Source organism: Fundulus heteroclitus, chromosome 21 (assembly GCF_011125445.2).
Source record: "Fundulus heteroclitus isolate FHET01 chromosome 21, MU-UCD_Fhet_4.1, whole genome shotgun sequence".
NCBI classification, from domain to species: domain Eukaryota; kingdom Metazoa; phylum Chordata; class Actinopteri; order Cyprinodontiformes; family Fundulidae; genus Fundulus; species Fundulus heteroclitus.
Window position 1 is genome coordinate 4382383 of NC_046381.1, and position 12143 is coordinate 4394525.

Here is a 12143-nt window from a genome sequence, read left to right on the forward strand (position 1 = left end):
GTTTTGTGCAATCTATCATAATTTTCAGCAGCCACCAAGTCAGAAAATCTCCACAATCCTTGTTTTAGCTGCTTTTCTGAACAAACCCCATCTTCAATTCAAAGCACTGTAAGGCAAACTGCTCTAATTTCGCCGGCTGCCTCTGCAGAGAAGTAGTAAATTAAAACGCAGAAACTAAATGGAATCCATCACCAGAGGCCATGTTATCTTGATTTACATTCTGCAAAGTGTTGTAAATTAAACGAAAATAGTAACGCTAAGCATATTAATCTAATTTGATTTTCTTGGGGTAAACAATTTCCCAGAGAAGGCGTGAATAAACTGAAAGGGACGCAAACTAAATCCTAATTTATCAAAGCTTTATCCCAAAGCCATCAAACTCCCAAGATAACAAAAAAAAAAAGAAATCCTATAAACGTGAATGCTGTGACTTTCACTCGGTCTGATTTCTCTGGTGGATTCAGTGTCATCAAACGGCGTCATGTCTTTTTCGCTGCTGATTTTCAAGTCTGGCGATGAAATTCATCCGAAGGGAAATGAGGTGAAATTCTGCCCGGATCACAGCGTGAACAGATGACAGAGGAGGAAAATTCCTGGCATTCCCGTCGGGCCGCTCGCGTCGCTGTTAAAGAGCCGCGGCTCGCGTGCCGCTGCAGCGAGACAAACAACGCGCCGACCTTTTGGCCCTGAACGCCTGCGACATGTGTTACTGTACACACACACACACACACACACACACAATAATGTGGCGCATCACGTTACCCACAGACACGCCCCACAGCCAGCGGGAGCTGAATACCAAACCGAGGCGAGCCACGTGTCTGAGCGGGTGTGCCGGTGCAAATGTCCGAGGATTGGGGTGGGGCCTTCTGTTCGTGTGAGCCTGTCAGCTGTTGGCCACAGACGGCCGGAGACCAACAACCCACCGCCCATCCAGACACATGAAAACACCGGCCATATGAGCATGACTAACAAAGATCCCCCCCACCCCCCTCTGGTAAACAACGCTTTGTCACCACCTGCATTTTATTGTTGACCTGCTTTTTATGCACCCAGCAGACATGATGAGTAACAAGTGTTTGCTGGTATCACTCATTTGTCACAAATGACAAGAGAGAGGGTCGTGTCCTGCAATCTGCACCCGGTGAAACAGAGAGCAACGACGACGCCTCGGTAAGATCAGGAGGAGAAATCACAGCGACTGTCCTGAAGAGACGGAGGAAGTCCGAATGCTTAGAAATAATGTTAGATAGATAGATAGATAGATAGATAGATAGATAGATAGATAGATAGATAGATAGATAGATAGATAGATAGATAGATAGATAGATAGATAGATAGATAGATAGATAGATAGATAGATAGATAGATAGATCGATCGATCGATCTATCTCGGCGTGCATTGGTGTTCAGCCCTGTTTACCCTGACACCCTGAAACAAAACCCACTACAATCTACTGCCTTTGGAAGTCACTTAGATAGAAAAAAAAATGAGTCCAGCTGAGTATAAATTAATCTCAGTGTTGAAAAAAGCTTTTCTGTAAAGGCCTCAGAGGTTATTTCAGAGAACATGGGTGAAAAAGCAGCATCATGTAGACCAAAGAACCCAACAGACCTGGAAGAGATAAGCCAAAAACAGGGTAAGGCTGTAAAACGTTATGCCAAGCTTTGAACGTCTCATAGAGCTATGATCAAGGATGAAGGACTATTAGTTATGAACTCCAGAAATCAGTTTTTTATGGGATAGTGTCAAGTTCAACGGTCACATATGCCATCAGACCATTGAACTGCAGAAAGTTGGACTCTGAACTGCTCAAGACACAAAATGGACACTGTAATTTACTGAAATTTACTGCCTTATATCGTGATTTTCCAAGCTGTATGCAAACAAAATTTTGTTCTGTACGCCCTTGGTGCATGCAGGATGACAAATGGAGTTATCTAAGTCTAAGTCTAAGTCTAAGAAGGGAGCCCTTGTTGTTGAAAGTCCCATTTATTGTTTGCGGCAGGTTATAGATAATGCAGTAGACTTTTATATTAAGATGGCTCTTGTCTTAAACTAAAAACACACAAGTGGCACTTTCTTGTCCTGAGTCAACCGGGTGGTGAAACATGCTGGTGGCAGCATTAAGGTGCGGGGATGCTTTACTTTACCTGGTATGGAGCTAAATAAAGGCCAATCCTGGAGGAAAACCTGTTAGAAGCTGTTTCCATGGACTATCAAATTTCGCAAATTCTAATAATGAAAATAAATTACCTTAATGGAAATACGACACTACGATAGACTGGTAACCTGTCCATGGTGTACCCAGCCTCTTACCCATTGACAGCTGGAGATAGGCATCAGCACCCCTCGCAACCCCACAAGGGATAGACGTATTAGAAGATGGATGGATGGATGGATGGATGGATGGATGGATGGATGGATGGATGGATGGATGGATGGAAATATGACAATTTTGTAAAAACTCAACTTTCGATAAATAGACGAGGTGGTTTTTCGGCTGTGCCATAATCGGTGTATTTCGCAAATCTGCCATGCAAACAGTTTTTTTTCTCGCATCACGAGTCACATATTCAACAACAGGATGCTGCTACTGCCCAAAAAGACGAAGAAGATGACAGGAAGTGTTGAATGCATTGCTCATCTGCATCGGCTACAATTTCCCGAAAACGCAGCATATGTAGCCGCTCCCAAACACAAATGCTCCAACTCCTCGGTAAGCAGCCATCATCTCCTTTTGATTGGCAGATAATGAGCATCTGTTGCCGCCGTGGTTTTTAATCAGTTATCATGTAAACAAACATATTCACGTGTGATTTTAATTGTATTTCTTATTTAATGGGAACACCGCAAGTACGAAATTGTGTTTTGCATGCATTTGTTATGGAGATGCAGCTACAGTCTGAAAAAGACTTGAGATTGGGGGGGTGGGGGGGGGGGGGGGTCACCCTGCAATAGAACGGCGACTCCAAATATACAACCAGAGATATTTGTTAATCTAGACCTATAGCAAATTGACAATCTCTTACTTGAAAATCATCACATAAAAATCATCCAATCTGATTGAGCTTGAGATATTTTTCCAAGGGAGAATGGGGGGAAAAAATCAGCTTGTTCATGTGCATAGCTGGTAGATACATACCCCAGATGACTTGGAGCCATAATGGTGCAAAAAAGCCTTTTTACAAAGTATTGACTCAGGTGGTAGAAGCTCGGCGCATGTGACGCTTTTCAGATTTTCATTGCAAAAACTTAGAGAGAAGTGAAAACTTTTGCAAGGAACTGTAGGTCTAGTGCAGCGATCTCATAACACAGCTATCTGGTCTGACTAATACAGACTTTCTTTTAAGGAGGACCTAATTGCTAGATTTTAGGGGTATAGCGGTACATATATACTCGTTGTATATGTAGTTGTAAAGCAGCAAAAGAAACAAATGTAAAGGACTTAAACTTCTTTTCATTCATTCTAAATCATAATTAACTCACCAGAGAACCAGGACAGACAAATAAACCACCTTTGTATAGCAGGTCAGTGAGTTTACTTTAGAAACCTATCGGCAAGCCATAGGAACGTAAAATTAACAGCTTTTAAAGCTTTACGGGCTTAAATGGGCCTCTGGTTGATCTTAAGCTCTAACCGATCGTGCAAACTGGACCGGACAGTTTATCTAGTCATAACTGACCTTCACATGTTTTACTTTATTAGCCAAACTGGACATTTATCACACTCCTAATGGAGCTGGTCCCTAAAGCGTCGGCTCGACGTTAAAAAGTTGGCAGCTGATTTGAGCCTTGATAATAAATGTGATTAATGTATTTGTCCTTAGAGTTGGCAAGGGGCCTTGGGGGGGATACCGATGCTGCATGTGGAGCCAAAATGTCTTTCTACCAACATGCACAATGTGTCGGAATAATTCATGAATATTAACTCAAAAGATAAATGAACGAGAGCCAGAGCGCTTCTCCTAAATAGAAACTTGTTTTTTAAGGGCTGGGATTGAAACGTTCTGAGGTCAGACAATGGCTTCTGCCCATGCCTCACATATACGAAACTGATGATTTGTCACTTCTTTGCACAACCTGACAGCTCACTGTACTATTTTGGAATGTAGATGTTAAGAAATAAATTGCCTTTCCATACAAAAGTCCTTTTTGTGTGGAAAAGTGTTCTCCAATGTTCACTAAGGCCTGGGGGTACAGACCTAATCAGCTTGGCTGTTGAATTATTCATGGTTTAATCTCTCGTCTGATCACTGCCAGGTATCACATAATCCCTCATAAACAAAACTCAACTGTTTTCTCAGATAAATAATCATGCTTAGGCTATTCTGTGTGCATAATCAGAGTATTTTTCTTATTTTTAGATCTTCCTCCCGTCTGAGAAAGATTGGAATTATGTATTTAAACGCTGCGGTTGGGCTAAAGGCTGAGCTCAGTGCTGCATTGTTTGGTCTTGATTATTGCATTTATGCGGTGCACTGCAGTAAAGTGTCCGGGGTGAGCCGAAAGATTAAATCTGTTGAACTTTGACCAACGCTTAAGGCAGCGGACAATCACTGTCGGTCAAAATTTTAATAATAAAGCGAACAACCTGGGGAAGCAATTATATTTCAGCCGTTTATTCTCCTGGCAAGATACCAACGTGCAAATGAAGAGTCAGGTGTGCAACCTTTAGCCGTATTCATAAATGGATTGAGTCAAAAATGTGACACATACACAAAATTGTTAAAAGAGTTCATATTTGCTATTTGATTTGGACCAATTTATTTCTGGTCTAACGAGCAATCAATAGAATCTGACCCTCGTGCTGATGCATCGAGTTTGTGTCGCAACCACTAGAAGTAGGTTGAAATCATTTTATGTTATCAGCAAAACTAAGTAAGGGGGGGGGGGGGGATCTTCAGAGAGACACACCAACCAGTACACAGCTAAGACACTCAGAAAAAATATTCAGATAATCAGCATGGAAATAAATTAGAGCTTTCAGAAACCAACATAAATTATGCACAAAGTACGTCCAAAACTCTACTAAGTACAGGGCTCCTTCACTGCAAAAAGAGAGCTAAAAGTAAGTGAAGTTTTCTTGAACTGAGAGTATCTGTCCTTGATTTGGGAAGGCAAGTTTAAATGATCTGCCAGTGGAATAAGATTTTTGCAGTTAAATAAGAACAACTCATCTCTAGCATCTTATTTCAAGTGCAGTATATATATAATTAGATTATTTTAGCAGTTGAAATACTAATTCCATTGGCAAATAATCGTTTATGCCTTCTCAAGTCAAGGACAAATACTCTCATTTCAAGAAAAATGTTCTTAATTTTAGTTCCCATTTTGCAATGTGCATGTTTTTTTTTTGTTTTTCCAGAAGCAACTTTACAACCTTTTTATTCCGTTTGAAGGTATTTTTGTGTGGCCAGCTGGACGGATGGAATAATGTCTGGATGAAGTACGCACACATTTTTCAAGTAACTTCTATGGACATATTGCTTTACAAACAGAGATAAACTGGTGGTACAACTTCCAAACAGTATATTTAAAGCTTAATATTTTACATAGTTTGGCCAAATGTTAAAAAGCTGTATTTCCAATGAAAAACATCAGTGTGTTGACTATAGAGGCCTACGTCTAGAACTGAATCACCCCATTTTTAGTTAAGAAACAAGAATGTTTAATATTAATGAAGAACAACGTGAAGAACAACATCATTTGATCAAGTGGAAAACTGGTAACATTTTAAATTATTTCAATTAAGCCTTCAAAACAAACTGCACTTTATTAGGTAAACCTGCTCAATCGCTTGCTAACTCAGACAGGAAATCAGACAAACTAGCAACGATTCAGTGCATTTAGACATTTAGATGAGGGGGAGCATTCAATTGGGGAATAAGGAGGAAATAAGTTGATGGTGCCAGTCAGGCCGGTCTGAGTATTTCAGAAACTGCTGCTCTGCTGGGATTTCCACACACAGCTACACTTAAGTTAACAGAAAATGGACACCCCCCCCCCCTCAAAAAAATAAAATAAAAATAAAAATGGATGTAATAAATCATGCTGGTGAGCCCGATATTCAGCTGGACGCAGAGTTACGCTTTTTTTTTTTTTTAAGGTTTATTGTGAGGGGATAAGTAATGAAAGGTGAGGCAGGCAAGCAGGACTAGACTAGAACAGCTGATTTAAAGGCTAATGGTGTATGCAGGCAAGGATGAGCAGAAGATGCAGGTAGTGATAGACCAGAACTGGCGATGTGGACCGGGCAACCACCAGAACGGGCAGAGCGAGCATTAGGCTGGAACTCATGGGGAAACGGGCAGAACGGCAGCACGCAGACTCAGGCAACTTTCTTTAGAGAAGCAAAGAGAAGAGTCCAGCTAGCTGAGCACACAGAACTAGTAGTCAAAGAACGTCACAATAGGCGAGATGAGACAGGACGAGAAGAGCCGTTGTGGTAGGAGAAGAGCTGGCTGAAGCAGGTATAAGTAGAGTTGACTGATTAGAGGCAACAGGTGGAGCTGATCTAGAGTAGGGTGGTGGATGGAGGGAGACTGAGCTGATTGAATGATGAATTCGTGGCGAAGGCAGATTAAGAAAAGTCCAGAAAAAGTCCAAAACGAAACAAGCAAAACCCCCTAAATCGTGACAATTAAGGCTAAAGTTGTCCTCAAATCTAGTGCAGACAAAAACACCTTGTTGCTCTTAGCGGTCAGAGGAGAATGGCTAAACATTGGAGACGATGGAAAGGTAACTGTGGCTCAAAGAAGTCACACGCTACAGCTAAGATATTCAGAACACGAGGCTACAATTCCCGCAGGATTAATTGGAAAACTGCCGCCTGGTCTGATTAGTCTCACTTTCCGCAGCCACGTTCAGACAGTAGTGTCAGAATTTGGTGTAAATGACATTAAAGCATGGACCCGTCCCGGCCTGTAAACACACGTCAAGCTGCTGGTGTCGTTATAATGCAGTAGGGGATATTTTCTTGGCCAGATAGTGCCAACGGAGCATTGTTTAAACCCCACAGCCTGTTGTTCTTGATCATCTCAAACTGACTGCTTAAAGATAATGAGTTTGCTGTGCTTCAGTGGTCTCCACATCTGATCTGAATGGAAGTGAAGCACCTTTGGGGATTGGTGGGATGACAGGACGTGTCGTGGATGTGCAGCCAATAAATCTGCAGTTTCTCAGAGAGATGCTATCGTGTCAATATGGACCAAAGCACGTAACTGAATCTACGCCACAAGGAATTAAAGTGTTTCTGAAGGCAAACGTGGGTCCGACTTTGTAACTGAAAGACATACCAAATAAAGTGGAATGCACTTGTACACTGGGAGCAGTAATGGGTCGGTAAATGATTCAGGTAGCAAGGACTGGACACTTCTAGAGCAGCGAGGAGAAAACAAAAGAGCTGACGTGGGTCACATCTTTGACTGCCTGACGGCTGGGACTCAGAATATGTTTTGTGAAGAATATGTTCCACTTACTGGCCAACTGGATGATACTAACACCTCACATCATGCATACCTGAAATGCAACGCCCAATCAATGCAAATGAAATATCTTCTCTTCATGTCTATTTAAATGCTTCTCAAGTTAAGCACCATTCTTAACCTGGAGCCTCAGTTTCTGTTTTATGTTCCTGGTCCAAAGCTGCTGACGATGCAATGATGACCTCTCAACACGGATGAATTATACAAACCTTCCTTAAGACACTTCTAAAACCAAGCCAAACCTAAACATGGCTTAGGTTTCATTGTAATTCAATAACAAAAAAAAACAAAAAAAATAGATGTGTGGTTCAATAGGGGAAGAAAAGGATCACTAAAAAGTTCAATAGAATAACAAATTTCCCTCCTTTTGCATTCTAGGTTATCATGTAGGTTAATACTATAGTCATTCTCCAAACCAATCACAACACAGACCCGGGAACTCCCTGTCACCAAGCTCCGCCCCTTCAAAGAGCACATGTTCTTTTTTTCTTGTTTTTAAGACTTACAGTTTTGGTAAAAAGTTTGTCGAATAAAAGGTTGTGTTTGAATTTATCGTTCTTAATTTCAAAATAAGGTCATTAAGCAACAGCATAAAATCGCCAGGGCTGCACTTGATACATATTTTTAGCATTTTTTTGATAATCAGTGATAAGTGATCAATATGATTTCTATTTCATCGATATGCTTTTTTTCTGTATTGTCCAGCCCCATTTGATTGGGGGAAAAAACAGGCGTGCCTTTTTTTTGTTCTTCTATCACTTCTTCCAATATCAATATCTAGACTATTGTCAACAAGCAAAACATGGAAATAGGTTGACAGTGACGTATGAGCAGAAATCTTCACACACCTATTGGTCTTTAGGATCCAGAGTGTTGCAAAAGCATAAATCCTTGCATAAATGTGAATAATCCTTTTTCACATTTGTCAAAATAAACCATAACAAAATGATGTGCATTGTTTTGAAATGGAGGGTGAGTTTTTAAAATTAGAGATAAAAACGCTGAAACCTGTCAATGTATTTAGCCTCTTGTAATCTAATGCCATAAATAATAGTGAATGGAGTCCCCCATGTGTTTATTTCAACCTCACAGTTTTTTTAGAGAACATTGTTGAACAAACAGCGGCATGAAGACCAGTGAACCCAGTGGACAGACCAAGGATATAGTTGTAGAGACGTTTAAAGCAGGTTTAGGCTATAAAACAACATCCTAAACATCTTACAGAGCTCTGTTCAGTCCACCAACTACAGCCAAGTGGTCCATGGAAGGTTCTGGAGGAGCTCCAGAGATCTAAAACAAGTAGGTCCAGGTAAAGGAATCTGGCATCACCACAAATAGACATGTGCTCCACAAATCAGGCCTTTATAGGACAGTGCGGCAATTGCTGAAAGAAAGAAGTCCTGTGTCACGTTTGATAAAAGCCATGTAGGCCCACAGCAAATGTAGGGAAGAAGGTGATCTATTCAGCTGAGACAGCAAGACAATGTTAGGCTGAGGAAAAAAGGACGCTGGTGAGTAGATGGATAGATATCCTGGAGAAAACCAAGTTAGATGCTTCCAAAGACTTGAGACTGGGGCGGAGGTTACCCTTCCAGGAAGACAACGACCCTAACGTTTAACCAGACCAAATATGAAATGGTTAAGCTCAAAAGTAAATAATGTGTTAGAACGGTCCAGTCAAAGTCCAGACCGAAGTCTGAGATCTTTATTTTTTGGCAAGACTTGAAAATTGATGCTCCATTACTCTTCATCCAACCCTGACTGATCTTGAGCTATTTGGCAAAGGGGTATGGGCAAAGGTTTATATGCGGATTTCCACATTTTTATTTGTAAAAAAGTTTTAAAACATGTCTGATACCCCTTCCACTGCACAATTATGAGCTACTTTTTTGCTACACAGATGAAAACCGTCACATAAAAACAGAAAACCCACTGATAATAAAGTCGCTGGATGTCTATGGTCCTACTTAGTACAAAATTAAGATAAAAGCATAACAGGTAGTTAAGAGTAATACTTCATGTTGCATCAAACATTTTATTATTTGATCAAGATTTTAACTTCTCAGCTAGAAAAACTGCCTGTGCAGGAGGGGCAAATCCAGATCACTCTCAAACTGCCGTAAAAGCCCATAAAAAAATCACTGAAGGGCCACAAAGGGCCCTCGGACCCCGCTTTGGACATCTCTGCGTTGTCAGATAAAATCCATCCCATGTGTTGGTTGTACGGTCAGTTACACTTTAGAAAGGCAGTGTACCCAAACCCGCTTTGAGTGGCCCCTGCTCCCCCCCAGGCTCTCTGATAAGTTCCTAGGCTTGCCCCTGTTGACAGTAGAGAAGTTGGTCTGTCTCTCCTGCTGTCTCCCTCACAGCAGGCTGCATCATCACCCACTGATCATCAGGTGCTAGGATGAGACATGGACACTCTCCCGCGAACGCACCTCCCACGCACCATGCACGCAGCTACTCCTGTAAGCCCCCTGCGCGCCCCCCCGCGCGTTGATCCCCGCGCGATGATTCAGAGTTGCTGCGTCTTTCCAGGTGAGTTAATGGTCCGGCGGCTGCGTCGGTAGCCTACCTTTCATCCACTCCACCACCTGGCTCGTACTCCATTTGCTCACCGGCTCCATCACCAGCGCCATCGAGGAAACTTTGCGGGGACTCTCTGTTGCGCGCAACCTGGTGCCGTCGCCCCCCGAAGCAGAGCGCCGACCGGCGGACACACCTCCTCCTTCTCCTCCTCCTCCTCCTTTAGTCCCTCCAGCCCCGTTCCTCCTCTTTCCGCAGCCAGGTGACTCCTCACTTATTAAAGCGGGCTCCCGGTCCAGTCCTGTGCTGTTCGGTCCTGTTACCGCGGCAGAGTCCGTTACATCCCTCTGCCGGAGCCCGTCTGACTCCTGTCGCCTTTCTCTCTCTTTCTCGCGCTCTCTCTCCTCCCTCCCTACCTTCCCTTCTTTCTCTCTTCCCCACAGTGCGTCAGTCCTGCTGAGTGTGTGTGCGTGACTTGTACGAGGAGTGCGTGTAGGTGTGCGCAGAAGCAGCAGCAGTGAGTGTAGGATAGATAAGTCACACAGGACTCAAGACGCAGCATCTCTCTCTCTCTCTCTCTCTCTCTCTCTCTCTCTTTCACTCTCTCTCCCTTTTCAGAGATGATTAATCCGCGCACGCGCCCAGTGGGTGGCTACGCGCGCGCACGTGTCGGTGTATTTCCCTCAGGAGCGACAGAATCGTGCAGGGATGATGGAGATGGAGATGACTCTCAAAGATATGCGTGATGGGGAGGCATTTGAGTCTTGGAGACGTGGGATGCCTGCTTCAGCTGCCTGTGATGAAACCTAATGAGTCTTCAGCCTCCAGCTGATGTCTCCTCTCTCCCCCAGTTTGGACCTGCAAATCCGGTGCGGTGTTGCACCAAAGCGACACAATCGTATCCGTCTTTCGAAAACATGCATCCTCTCTGCGCAAATGTGCTCAGGCGTAAATGCCTGTTGAAGTTACAAAGGAGTCTTCTTATGTCAAAACAAAAAAAAAAAAAGTTTAAGATTTAATGTGAAAGCAACGCAAACTAGAGTGTAACTGGGAAGGGAAAGGCTCAGGATACATGTTTTTTTTTTCAATGTTAAAATGGTAAAATCTGAAAAGTGTGGCATGCATTTGTCTGTAACCCCACTGAATCAGTGCTTTGAAGAATCCACCTTTCGCAGGAAAGTTGGAAGCTTTTTCTTTTAAAACTGTCTCTACTGGCTTTGCACGACTAAACGTGCATTTATTCGTTTATCTGGAAAAAAGCTTGAACGACGTCCAATAGACAGGAGAGTGTCTCTAAACAGGGGCGGTTCTGACACAGATGGTGCCCTGGGTGATTTATGGTCATATTTATTTCATTATCCATCTATAGTTTGATCAGGCTTTTAGGCTTTGAACTAATGCCTTCTAGAGCCTTAAAAATTGTGAAAGAGCCCATTAACCTGACACCATGTGGAGCTTTAAATCAGATCCAAACTGAAAGTGGCTTTTACTCCTGTATTTCCAAAAACGCTCACCATTGGCTGGATGTACAAACACCAGAAAGCTTTTTTTGGCCCACCAGTGACAGATGGTCCCCAAGAGCTCGTGTCGCTCCTATGTCATGTCCCCCCTGGGAGGTAGTCATCCTGTCTGGTTTTTGCTGGACCCCTTTTAACACAAGAATATACAAGCCAGGGATTTCTGACTCCAGTCCATGAAGGACTCCTGGATTTTATTTTATTGTATCCCTGCGCCAACAAAGCTTAAACGACTGTATCAGCTCCCAGTGTGTCATCAAGTTTCTTCAGCAGCCTCCCAAAGACCCGCTGAATTGATTCAGGAGTGTTGAGCCAGAAAAAAACATCTGAAACATGCAGGACACTGGCCCTGGAGGGCTGGTCTAGACACAGCTAATATAACCCACTCCTTTGTAACACTGACTGAACCTCGTTTTCTAGTCTTTTCCAGCCTCTTTCAGGATTTCTTCTGCTGTTATGTTGTATGAATTGTAGATTAACTTGGATTAACCACATTGTTTTGGTTCTGATTCACTTTCTGGAAACATACCTGATTACTACCAGACCAGACAGATGTCAGTGACTCTGTTTCTCATCTGTTCTCAAATTCTTTTTAGATCCAGCTTTTCCTTT

General features: G+C 42.7%; 1 protein-coding gene across 1 annotated transcript in view; it reads right to left on the reverse strand.

Annotated features, from left to right (window-relative positions):
- Positions 1-10564, reverse strand: part of cnksr2a (connector enhancer of kinase suppressor of Ras 2a) — a 95543-nt gene extending 84979 nt beyond the window's left edge. Inside the window, exon 1 of the mRNA XM_036124870.1 lies at positions 10064-10564. Within this exon, the coding sequence (XP_035980763.1) occupies positions 10064-10127 (64 nt within the window). The 5' untranslated portion in view covers positions 10128-10564. The remainder of the gene's footprint in view (positions 1-10063) is intronic.
- Between the last annotated feature and the right edge of the window lie 1579 nt (positions 10565-12143).